We start from the raw sequence: 13,182 nt of genomic DNA on the forward strand, positions 1-13,182 counted from the left end.
AGATAATTAACACCTCTGGATAAGAAGGTTTAACCTCGACTCCCCAACCATGTTAAGCTCACATGTGATCTTGTAGTCCGTAAAATAAGCTGCTACTCTCCTAAATTATTGGGATTTTTGCTGCAGGTGGACCAGGGCGAGGATAGCTAGTTCCGAATTACAGTAACAATGTCATGTTTCTCCTATCCCAGTGTCCTGGTGGATGCATGAGACTGATAACATTCACGGGTCCCACTTTAAAGTGAAACGGCTAAGTAGGCCCAAAATATATCTCAGGCCTTCCTAAGTTGGATAACCTTTCTGTTTGATCGTCCCAAATTTCTAGTACGTCACTCTTCGGAATTCGAAATCCCTCCTTCCTCATTCCTCTTCAAAAACTAAACAAGTCGGGATATCGCTTTCGCCCTTGTCCCCCCTCCACTATTCTGACTATCGGCGTAATTCGGCGAGTCGTACGGTCCCCTGTGTTTAAAATTTATTACTCTTCCTCTGAGCGCCATTAATGGCTTCGGTCGTCTCGCTTCTTTTCGTCTGCTTTTGCCTTCGCGGCTCCTTCCTTGGTTCCCCTTTACTGAAATCGTAACCCTAACCCTAACCTTGTTACCAAGGCTAAGCGAATCGTCTCGTAGGAGCCACATTGGAGGTGAGACCAGTGATTGCGGAAGCGCTTGCATCGTTTCAGACGTCGTGAGCCCTCTCTCTCTCTCGATTTACGGTTTAAGTTTCGCTGTTGCAACCGAGTTTTTATGGATCAGTTCGATTTGGTCTTGTCGCTTCTGAATATCTCGTTTGGGGCTTGGAGGTTAGGGCTTTGGGGAAATTTGAGTGGAATGTGGGTTGATTCGCTGCAATTAATCTAGTTTTGTTCCTTTTGGTTGGTCAAAATGCTCTTTGTTGTTGCCTTTATGGAGGTTTCTGTCTCATGGTATTGAATGATCTGGGTATTGATTGAGGCGTTTCAATGTAAAGTTAAATTGGTTTCTATTAAGGGTTTTTTTTTAGTGCAGTGCCATTATACGTCTCACTGGATTTTAACTATTGGTCAGATGGCAATTTATTTTTCGTTAAAAAGTTTCTTTTTTTTTCTTTGATAACCATTACTTTACCCCCGGAAATTAGTCGCTTTGAAGAATCTGGATCCGTATCTAATTTATACATGATCAGCTAGCCGTGTTTAGTTCATCTGTGTTTGAGAGGTGTTGATGGTATGGCAAATTGATCTTTTGTTTTTCAATTTTTGTGATGCAGCTGGTTTATTGTAATTAGTAACGTAGCAGTGGATATTGTTGATCTTTGAGTGATAAAATGGGGGCAGAAAAGGGAGTTTCGAGTGGTTTCTTTAATTTGTTTGATTGGAATAGGAAGTCAAGGAAGAAATTGTTCCCTAATGGAAGTGCTTCGTCTGGTAAGTCTGCTTTCTTCTGTTCAGAAAGATATAGAGGAAGTTTTCTCTTTTTCTTTTTTTTTTTTTTTCCTAATAGGAAAATTACATCTCACACTGTCCTTTTGTTTTCTCTAAAGAAGGGATGATACAACGGAAGAAAATTGATGATAATATGTTAACCTCACGGCTTCGCCTGGTGAGATTTATATGCTTTTTGTTTGTACCAGCTGTATCCTACCTTTGCTAATTTTACTAGATCGACTTATCAGATTGATGAGGATGAGATGATTGGAGAATCTAGTGCAAAGGGAAGCAGCGACTATAGTGGTACTTCTTCAGTGACTGATGAAGAAGGAAATGTAGGTCGGGCCCCAGGAGTGGTAGCAAGACTTATGGGTTTGGATTCCATGCCCATATCAGGCACTTCCGTACCCTATTCCACCCCCCTACATGACTCGCAATCCCTTCGAGATAACCATAGTCAGCAAAGAGGTCCTGAAATCTACATTAATGATCAATTCAATCATGCAATTAAGAGAGCTGAGGCCTATTCAAGGAAGCCAGTGGAACTGAGGTCCCAAAAGATGCCAAGCAGTCCAATTGAGAGGTTCCAAACAGAAGCATTGCCTCCTAGATTAGCAAAGTCTGTCCCAATTACACACCACAAATTACTGTCACCGACAAAAAATCCTGGTTTCATCTCAGCAAAGGATGCAGCTCATATCATGGAAGCAGCAGCAAAGATTCTTGAGCCTGAGGTTCAGACCAGTACAAACTGTAGATTTCAGTCTTTGGTATCACTTGCAAATCCTATAAAAGCTCGCAATTCGCAAGAGATAATGGCAGCTTCTTGGAGGACAAGAAAGCTTGCAGAATCATCCAGAAGACATGTTGAATCTGCTGTCATGAGGTCTCTTAGAGGACAACCTGGGAACAGGAGTTGCAGTGGTTCAGATGAAACTATTGTTTATGGGCCCTCTCTAAGTACAGCTGAAACCAATCCAGCTTGTTTAAAAAGCAAGGGAAAATCTCTCTCACTTGCGGTTCAGGCTAAGGTGAATGTCCAGAAAAGGGAGGGCTTAAGCATCAGCAATAGGAGTACATCAGTGAATATGGACAATAATGAATGTAAATCGAACAAACCATGGAAAAGTCAACCAAATAATCCAAAGAATAACCTGCAGAAAAGGGCAGCAACCAATGTTTCCAGTGTGCTTAGGCAAAATAATCAGAAACAGAACTGCCTGGCAGGTAAAAACAAGTTAGCTTCAAAGCCATTGGTTTCTGACCAGCAGGGAAGAAAAGTTCTCTCTGGAGATGCTTCTTGTGGAAAGAAGAAGATTGTGAACAAGCTTTCAGTAAACACCAGAATTGGATTCAAGAAGGAAGGTTTAGTCACTCCTGACTACACAGAGAAAGGGTTGTCATCAGATAGCAAAAGCTTACCTCGCAAGAAGAGATTGATAGAGCGGGGCTCCTCTTCTGAGGCTTCTGATGGTATTTTAGTGGATAGGCATGTAAAGCATATTCAGCATACTGTTGTGATAGATGAACAGCCAAGATGTAGTGGGGATAAAAGAAGAAATGGTACAGATGTTGTATCCTTTACATTTACCTCCCCCATGATAAAATCATTGCCTGGATCTCAGTTCTCCAGTAATGTGGTGGAAAAAGAAGACAAGCATAATGAGCACTGTATTGATACTGATTGTGAGAAGAATGTTTTTGATTCAGACAACAGAAACCTATCATGTCTCAGATCGGATGTGATAGGAGGTGATTTTTTGGGTCTTCTTTTGGAACAGAAGTTGAGAGAATTAACATCTGGAGCTGACTCGCCCTACTGTAGATTAATCAGAGGTAGCTTCACAGCTACTGCACCTGTTTCACAAGATTCAATATCTGCTGTCAATATCCCCGAAATTGCACCCACTGAACATGAAAGGGATCCTATTGTCAGCTCACATAAAGATGAACCAAGTGAAATTATTGAGGCTAGCTTCTCGTTACCAATTGATCAGATGTTTAGTATGAGCCATCATATGCTGGTATGTTGCCCTTATTGATACTTATTTAGGATGGCTTTAATGCTCTGTTTTTCCTAAACCGCTGCCTGTAGTCATTTTACCAGAAAGTTAATATTGCATTGTTCAAATAGGTAAAAACTATACTAAGAAGAAGCAGACAGACAATATATAATGCAGCTGGCACTAGATCTTAGTACGTCATACAGATGTCTGCAAATTTATTTTGATATGTCTCTGTAAGATTAAACTAAACTTAAATATTTAGTTTAAGAAGACTGTTTAAGTTGTTGATATAAGCTTGTAATGAAATAAAACACAGAGTCTAGATGCATGCCCTGACTCAGATCAATTATATATCTGTCCTTCAAATCCTCTAAGGATCTCATTTTTTATGTTCACTAAAAATGCATGCCATTTTTACTGATTACTCCTCTTTCTAGTGTCACAAAGAAATGACCATAGCATGTAGCAGATGATCATAATATAAGATGTGTTGTGTGACAGATGCACTTGAATCCAATATCACTGAGAGCTTCTTTTGAGCACTAATGCAGACATCCTCTAATCTTGCTAATCACCAGGGAGAGCGTAAAGAATTCAACTGTTTTTCTTTGAATACTTAGGATGGGAAGACCCAATTATTTTCAAATTGAATGGAAATTTGGACCGAAATCTATCATAACCTAAGAAATGAAAGGGAAAGCTAAACTTGGTAATAGCAAACACGCAAGCATACAAATCGAAGTGTTACATTAAAGTGCATCTGGATGGTTGATTGAAGAACTGAGGATGAAATGAATAAGAATAATCATGTTGAAATTGTGGGATTAATTTTTGAAAAGTTACTTTTCAATTCAGAGAAGCACATGTTGGATGTGAACAAATTTTGAGATAAAATTGAAAAAGCTGGCTTCAGGTAAAATGTCAAATTCTGTACCTTGTTTTTGATAGGTTATGATTGATAATATTTACTAGATGTTTTTATGCAATATGTTAGTCAATTTAAGCTACTCCATCTGGCATTTCAAGAGACTCCAACTCCCTTATGTGGTCAATTTCCACATTTGTGCTGTTACCATGCAGCTTACACGATAATCATTCGCTGGAAGTTACACCTGGGTAGATTATGTGGGTTTGATAGTTAGCAAATGATCAAATTTTGGGTCTAAGACACAAGTAGAGAACCAAAAAAATCAATTCATTGAACTGCAAAATGACAGCTTGTCATTTATCATAATAAATCCCAGGTCTGCTGAGTATTTTGATGCTAATCAGTGGGTGAGCATTTAACTTTTCATGTCATATTTTTTCAGACTTTAAGATTATATGGAACCAAAGAGCCTAGAACAGTTCTATTTACTTTAGTCTTTCAGCAGGAACACGCACGATGCTTGTTCATGTCAATGTGTTTGATTACTGGACTGAATCTGGTGTAGTTTTACTGTCTACTTCTCTCTCGCATAGTTCATTCATGCTAGCTAGTGTATAGTTCTGTATATCTATAGATCTTTTCGAAATGCTTCTGGTTCGAGCAAATATTTTCTCTTTGTGCAATCAATTTATTTATATTTGGAGTTTTATACATTATTCTGCCTCAGCTATCCTTTTTTTCCCTCCCCATTTCAAACTTATACTGGTGGCTTTTTACAACTTGAAAGTTCTGGATGCCTGCAACCTTGCTAATGAAACTTTTTGAAGATGCAATACTGCATCTATTGGTCAACTATCTCTTTGTTTGATTCTCAAGCCATAGATCTTTCGGATTTAACCATTGTCTCCTCTAGCATGTCATGTCTCTCAAATATTCTTACTCCATCACTGGTTTAGGATGATTGTTAGTGTTAACGATTATTTCTAGCTATTTTTACTTGGTTGCTGAATGGCTTGGCTGATTGACTACTTCTGATGGCACCATTTCTGTTATCAGGATGCGGAAAGGATGGAATGTAGCAGCAACAGTGAGGACCAAAAGGTACCGAAGCATCAACATCAGAGCCCTGTTTCCATTTTTGAAGCTCCTTTTTCAAATGAAAGTTGCAGCTCATCAGAGAGCTGGGAAAGTTCAAATGGTAAAAATTAAGCAGATAATTTATAATGTTACTTGATCCTTTAGTTTGATATTTTGGCATATGCAATGATGCTTCTTTTTCCAGGAAGCAAGATGCATGATTCTTCAATTCAGGCTCGACGTCTTGTTGATTTGACTTGCCTCAACAAAACTTCTTCAGTGGACGCAGAGATAGAATTATCCGACTCAGTCTCCTCTTCATCCGCAGAAATCAGCAGGACAGCCCATAAAGATGCATGCAATGAGGAACAGGAATATGTGAGAAAGATATTAAGCAACGCGAAATCTCTGTTCAAGAATTTAGACTTGTGTCAAATGGATCATGACGGCAGGATCCTTGATCCGCTTCTTTTTGACAAGTTGGAAACCAGTAGAAGCTCGATTGCGCAGGAAGGAGAGGAAAGGGACTTCAGGATGAGAAGGAAAATGTTATTTGATTGTGTGAATGAATGCCTGGATTTGAAATGTAGTCACTACTTCCATGCGGGATATCGGATGTGGGCTAAAGGAATGGCAGTTGTCATGAAGGATTTGACCGAAGAACTATACAGGGAGATCTCAGGATGGAGGAGCATGGGAGAGTGGATGGTGGATGAGCTTGTTGAGAGAGATATGAGTAGTCGCTTAGGTAGGTGGGTTGACTTCGAAATTGAAGCATTTGAAGCAGGAGTGGAGATTGAGATGGGGATATTAAACTCCTTGGTTGATGAAGTAGTTGCTGATTTAATGATAGAAGTTCAATTGTAGCATGGCTATGTTTCCACTCAACTGTAAGCTATCCACTTAAGATATTTTTCTTTTTTCTTTTTTCCAATCAAAATATGGTCTCCATATATATTGGCTATTCTTATTACGTTGTTCTTGGTCAATCTCTTTTGCCGTGTCAACATCAAATTGCTCCATACATTGAGATAGGACCAAAAGGCTTCTGTTCAAGAGTATTTCCAGGCGAGAGAGAGAGCAATTTTATTGGGATTTTGCATCTAAAAAAAAATGAGAGATTTAGTCATGTCATCTTCGTTCGTCTTTTACCTTTTACGTTCGTTTGTGAATCTCAAAGGGAAGAAATTCTCAGCTTAATCTATATTTTTGTGGTTCTCAATCGTTTTTTTTTTTTTGGTAAACCACTTCCTTGTATTTTATTCGATGGATAGAGTCGTTGAAGGTTGGATACGGATGTTTTCTACCAGTGGTTTTATGGCCGCTCGTGGTATAAGAAGGCAAAAATAATATTTTTCTTTATTTGGCAGGTAAGATGGATTGAAAAAAAAGAAAGATGGAGAAGAAATGGTGGATAGGGAAGAAGATGATTCATCTACTTTTTCATATATTTGATAAAATATAAAAAAATAAATAAAAATAATATCCTTCTCTGTTTGGTATACAAAGGATAAAAAAAAAGAATGAGTAATATTTACATAATATTTTTACTAAATTATTTAAATAAAAATATTATTATTATTTTATAATATTTATTTATATTTAAAAAAATAATCGATGTATAAATTTATAATCTATAATTATATAAATAATATATCAATATTTAATTTTAATTTAATTTAATATATGATTTTAGAAATAAATTATTAATGAATTAATTATGTATATAATTTTATAAATAATTAATTAATTTATAATTTGATTTAAATAGTCAATTAATACTATATAAATAGTTAATTAAAAATAAAAATAAAAATAAAAAATAGAAGATATTTTTAATTATTTAATTATAATTATTAAAATTATATATTAAAATTAAAATAATTAATAATATATATATATATATATATATATATATAATTTGAATGAAAATATGAAGTAATATTATTATTTTATTAAAAAAATTAATGAAAGATAATTTAATCATTATAAAATTTCATCCATCAATGCTCTATCTATTCTTGCTTGTATCTTTTCAATTTACGAAGATACAAATTTGGAAGATCTAAATTAGTAGATCAAGATGAATGAATAATTTTTTTTTATTTATTTTTATTATAATTTTTTGAATTAAATAATGAATAAAAGTCATCTATTTTTTTAATCTTTTCTATTCACTCTTCCACGACTCCAACTAAATACAGAATTACTCTCCAATAGGGCTGCCATAAGTGAAATATGTTTTCTACTCTTGTTATTACGGTAGAATTTAATTTTCAACAGAAGTAAACAGAGGAATCACAATAGCTTGGATTGGACTTGGATATTCTGAGTCCCTGAGCATCCACTCAACAGACCTGACTTTTTTTTCTTTTTTTTTTGGGGTAAGGAACAGACCCGACTTAAAGCTCAACTGTCTCACATCATGGAATATATATATATAGAGAGAGAGAGAGAGAGAGTCTCTAAACTTATATAAACTATATTTTTGACCCTATTCTTGTGTTTCCCACTTGACTTCTCCTCCAAGTATATCAATAAACTAATTGATCCTGACATATGGAGATAAATTATATTGAAAATTGGTTAGGTGTTACTGTGGATATCAGGCTCCCCGGCCCATCCTCAGTGACACTAAATCCCCTATATCAAATCATCCTTCAACTTTGAGGGGACTTCATTTGTCATCATATGGTATATGAGCAGAGGATTTCATGTATGTCTATACTTTTGTACGCTCTTTGGATGGTAGAGGCCCACATGTCATTTTGTGCTACACAAAGGGTGAGTCCACCCCCAGTACTCCTTGTTCTCCTTGTTCTAATGAAGGTGGGACTTCATCTTAATTCTCTGGTACAACAATCAAGTGTTTTCACCTACAAGCTAGCTGGCATCTTTAGCCACCTTCAATTATTGTAATACTTAGAGGGCATATGTTGCCATGTATGATGGTGACAATTCAGCATGCTTGTGAGACATGCACTGAGACCAATCTCACTGAAATGATGATTGAATCTATCAATTTACAGTGATTTAAAGAGGACTTTTGGTGAGAAATATGATGGAATCACATCCATTCAACAGGTACTTCTTCCTCTTGAACCCATCAAATGTTTTGTACTTGGCAATTTACTAGTTTGGATAATTCCAATGAGCATTGCATTACAAACATGGAGCTTGACATGTCTTTGGACATCGATATTGTTTCTAGAATGAATCCCAAAGTCCCTATTTGTATGATACAATTCTTTTTGAGATGATTGTTGGTCACCTACTCATGGTAACAACTTTTTCTTTCGCCAACCTACCTTTGATCTCTCAAATTAGTTTGCCATGCATCTCAATCATTGAGACTATCCAAGTAACATGCCTAACATTAACTTCTTCAATGACGCCAACTGCACATTGTATGTACTTGTAGGTGCTCTAACACATCACGCTGGTAGGCCAAGGAAGCTTACAAAATATTAACATTTGTGACAAGGATATGAACAATGCCCAATGACACGTCTATTAAAACCTAGCTTGTCATTTGTCACTGGAGCTAATATCTCATCCAAACTTAGAACCATCCTAAATCTTTAGAAAATTCTAGTGGAGACTCAATAAATCATCTCAAAATATGGGATCATGCTGATGACTCTCCATCCTTATCTGCATATAATGTCTAAAACTAATCCTTTCCTCACATCAATTACTTGGCCATGATATATACCATAAAATAAAATAAAATGCGGTGAGGATAACCTTCCTACAAAATTTTATGGATGCTTAGATTGATTCCAAATAAATAAAAGACAGCTTACGTCCCGTGTCAATTATACTGCCTAGGTCTATGCCTATCCAACTAGTAATTCATGGATCCTGCACTGAAAACTACAAAATCCACAGCCCCTGGCACCCTACTAATACTTAATTAGATTAAACAAAGAACACATTGTGTTATGGATTTGTTACATTAATCCCTAAACAAATTTTATATTTTCAGCAAGGTGGAGGTGTATTCTTGATAATTAATAAAATAGTGTGAGATGATGTATTCGTGGTGGGGGGAAAAGGTGGCACTGCATGGATAGGCGAGCACAGAGTCAGCATCATATGCTGCTGCCCTCCGGCCTGGCCTGGGGAAGCCAACTCCTTCCCACGTTCTTCTCTCTCTCTCTCTCCCACCGCCGAACCTTTCTCTCTCCTCCTCTCTTTTGCTCGGGTCCACACCGGCCCGTTTTGGGAATGCCGAAAGTTCTTTGGGCTTCGTGTGGGGGTGCACCTCTTTTCCAGTGGATGAAATTAGAGTACAGATGCACGCATAATTTCTTTTATGCGGATATTGAAAAAACTTCCACATCTGCATTAATTCAGAAGTAAAACTATGCTCGGCAAATTACATGTGATTCAGACAGATCCCAATCCGATCCTATTCTAATAGATCGATTGATCAATATATTGATCAAATTTTAATTTAATTAAATTTAAATTTAATAAATTTATATTTTAAATTAGATCGGATCAAATTCGGATAATGATCATCCAAATCCATTATCCAATCCGATCTTTTATATATTTATATATATATAATATGGGCCTTATAATTTTTAGACTTATCTACGACTTTAAAAATTGAAGAGTTATAGTAGACTATTATTCAATACTTTTATTTTTATTTAAAAAATATCATTTAGGTGCGATAGATATCCGACGGATAACCCAATATCCAATCGGATAGTGTATGGGTAAGTATTGATCCACCGGGTCACAAGTCAGGTTCGGATCAAAAATATTGGGATATCGGATCGGATTCAAATTCGAACCCAATTTGATCTTATGTATATATATTATATGAAATATGGGCCTTATGACCTTTAAATTTGATTGAGATCTCGAGGGCTGAAGAATAGTAGTGGACTATTTTTCAATGTCTCTATTTTTATTTAAAAAATCTTATTTAGACGAGATGGATATCCAATCGAATAGTCCGATACCCAATCGAATAGAGTATGGGTAAAGAAAATATTGACCCGCTTGATCACGGATCGAGTTTGAATTAAAATGTTGGGATATCAGGTCGGATTCAAATTTGGATCGGATTCGGATCAACCTAAACCCTCACCCAACCCAACCCATTGCCAAGCCTAGCTAAAACTCCGAGACCAAATTTACTAACCATTGTTTTGAGTTCAATTTGTACGTAATTTGAAATCTTTATTGGGTGGTCCATTGTGTGTAATTTCATATAAATATCCAAGAGTTTTAATGAGTGGAGATTGACAAAACCAAGTTGATTTTTGGCTCAACTTGATATTAATTTCAAGTTTGTTTTGCCGAATCAGTTGAATTTGTTTAACTCGAACTATTCAAGCTCTCATCGGCTCAAGCTTTAGCTCAAACTATTCAATTCATTTATGATGCTATATTAAATCTGAATTGTATCTTTCATGTTAAAGCATGCCATTTGTTGGATCGTACTTTACATAATTTTTAATAAATTTTTTTATCTATTTCTTCTATCGAAATGCATACATTTTAAAGGGGATATTACATGATCAAATGGTTAATATTATGAAAGAAAAAGAATCATTGTTTCGTATGAAATATACACCCCACATCTCTCTATGTCAGTCCATTTCATCGCCTATATTAATGTAGAGCCAACGCAAATTGTAGTCGTAAAAATTATTGCTAATACAGAGTCAAGGCCAAATTGATTTTTGGCTCAGCTTAAAATTAGTTTCAAACTTGTTTTATCAAATTAGCTTAATTTGTTTAATTTAGACTATTCAAGCTCTTGTTAGTTTAAACTTGGACTCAAATTATTTGATTCATTTATGGCTCTATATTAGATTGGAGTTGTATCTTTCACCCAGCGGCGGAGCCTGACATCAAATGTTGGAAGAACAAAGTAATAATTTATTAATAATTTTTAAAATAAAATATTTTATAATAAAATTATAAAATAAAAATATATATTTAAAAATATTATAAAAATATCAATAAATATTTAATTTTATGTATAAATAATAAGTAAAAAATATTATCTTATGCCATCTATAAAATGATTTTGATTGTATAAAAATCTCAATAATCTCTTCCACATTAAAGGTTGAAGAATAAATAAAATACTAAAAAATAAATAAACAACTATTTTTTCTTTAAAAAATTATTATTTTAAATAAAAAATTAATATATAAATTAATTATATTACTTTTTTCCAAACTGATGGATTCATAATATATGAAAGATTAAAATATGAAGAGGACCATCATATATATAAATATGTAGATAATAAATATTTTAAAATTTTGAGGAGACAGTGGCCGTCCTAGTCCCTCTTACGTTCTGCCACTGTTTTCACCTAAAAGTATATCACTTGTTGGATCATGCTTTTATAGCTTGCAAAGTACTCCAATCTTTTTCTTCTATCAATCTATATATATCTCAAAGTGAATATTACACAACCGTATGGTTGATGTCATGAAAGAAGAATGATTATTCTTTATCATCAAATATACAACCCGAATCACTCTATATTTGTCCATTCATCAATAATATATAGGTGTAAAAGTTGTTGCTAATGGAAGATAAATAAAAAAAGCAACGACAAATATATGCTGTGTTTTGACCATCTATGGGTAGCATGTCGTTGAAAAATTCAGCATAAATTTTTAACATAAATGGAAGCTAACAACTTCCAATCCAATAAAATTTTTGGTAATTATTAAAATGATAAAGAGTCCAATCTCGCCTTAACCAGGAGGCTACCCTGTTACGTAAGTCACGGATCATTTCTATCCAAAAAGATATAAATATATTTTTGAGATAGATAAAACAAATAAAATTATTATAGTATCTATTATAATGATATGATGGTCAAATAATAGTCATTACTGATCTACTTGTTAATAATGTTTCTGAATGTTATATGAGTGCTTGTTGAGAACCATTCCTAAAAAATAAATATAATATTGTATTAAAGGCAAATACAACAAATCTTTTATATATATATATAGTCTGACTCTAACATTTGAATAGTTTTTTTTAGATCATAACAATCTGACTCCGATGATCAATAATATTTTAATATCATATGATAAAAAATAAAAATAAAAATAAAATTATGAATAAAAAATAACTTATTATTTTTAGTTATATTATTATAATATAATATTTTTTTTATTAAGAGCAGATTGTATCTTTCATATAAAAGAATAATTGATCTTCGTTCATAGCATTAATCATTGTATCATGTTTATATAATTTTTAAAATATAATATTTACTTTATGACCTATGTAGATGATAGGAGAAAGAGATCGAAAGATTTTAAAAGCTATATAAAATGTGATGCATCGGTGATGTTGTGAGAAAAGACCGATCATTTTTTCGCACGATGGATACAACTCGAGCCCTTTGTGGTTTAATATAAGAGGGCAAAATAAGCTAGCATAAACTATGACCAAAGAAGCGTTTATATATATATCTGTAAAAGAGTCACAGAAGCTGAGGCAGGGGCAGATGCGTGTAATCCGTTAACAGTGGCAGATCTGTAAACGCATGGAAGTTTCTATGCGCGAGCTGGGAACGCTGGTTTCCATAGCTCTGCTGGTGGCGTCGTGACCTTCGAGGCCTGCTTATGTGGTTGAAGGGGCGAACTGAATGATTACAACTGTCCTTTCCAATAAGATATGGTGAACATCCAACTGTACGATCCAGATCGGACGACTCCAGGCCAACGTGGTCGAACCGCAGCCGCTTGTCACGTGACGGTTGCCTGAACGATGAATTAACGGCCTCGCATTAGCGCTTCGCACGTTCGTAAGGCTTGGCCTAG

General features: G+C 34.9%; 1 protein-coding gene across 4 annotated transcripts; it reads left to right on the plus strand.

The window, feature by feature from the left end:
* The first annotated feature begins 310 nt into the window (after nucleotides 1-310).
* Nucleotides 311-6,348, plus strand: LOC105039910 (uncharacterized). 4 transcript variants are annotated; one of them, XM_073250584.1, is made up of 6 exons: nucleotides 311-687; nucleotides 1,249-1,405; nucleotides 1,522-1,580; nucleotides 1,663-3,432; nucleotides 5,339-5,480; nucleotides 5,565-6,348. In XM_073250584.1, exons 2-6 carry the CDS (start codon nucleotides 1,306-1,308, stop codon nucleotides 6,224-6,226), a joined length of 2,733 nt encoding a protein of 910 aa, XP_073106685.1. In that variant the 5' UTR covers nucleotides 311-687; nucleotides 1,249-1,305; the 3' UTR covers nucleotides 6,227-6,348. The 4 variants fall into 4 exon arrangements, with proteins under 4 accessions (XP_073106685.1, XP_019703498.2, XP_073106686.1 ...); XM_019847939.3 differs by having other exon boundaries at nucleotides 1,525-1,580; nucleotides 1,654-3,432; XM_073250585.1 differs by having other exon boundaries at nucleotides 1,525-1,580.
* The last annotated feature ends 6,834 nt before the right edge of the window (nucleotides 6,349-13,182 follow it).

This window comes from Elaeis guineensis, chromosome 1 (assembly GCF_000442705.2).
Source record: "Elaeis guineensis isolate ETL-2024a chromosome 1, EG11, whole genome shotgun sequence".
Taxonomy (NCBI): domain Eukaryota; kingdom Viridiplantae; phylum Streptophyta; class Magnoliopsida; order Arecales; family Arecaceae; genus Elaeis; species Elaeis guineensis.

Coding starts and splice junctions, on each gene's coding strand:
- LOC105039910 (XM_010916230.4), top strand. CDS start 1,306: ATGGGGGCAGAAAAGGGAGTTTCGAGTGGTTTCTTTAATTTGTTTGAT. Junction 1,406..1,521: donor TAATGGAAGTGCTTCGTCTG/GTAAGTCTGCTT, acceptor TTTTCTCTAAAG/AAGGGATGATACAACGGAAG. Junction 1,581..1,653: donor TAACCTCACGGCTTCGCCTG/GTGAGATTTATA, acceptor TCGACTTATCAG/ATTGATGAGGATGAGATGAT.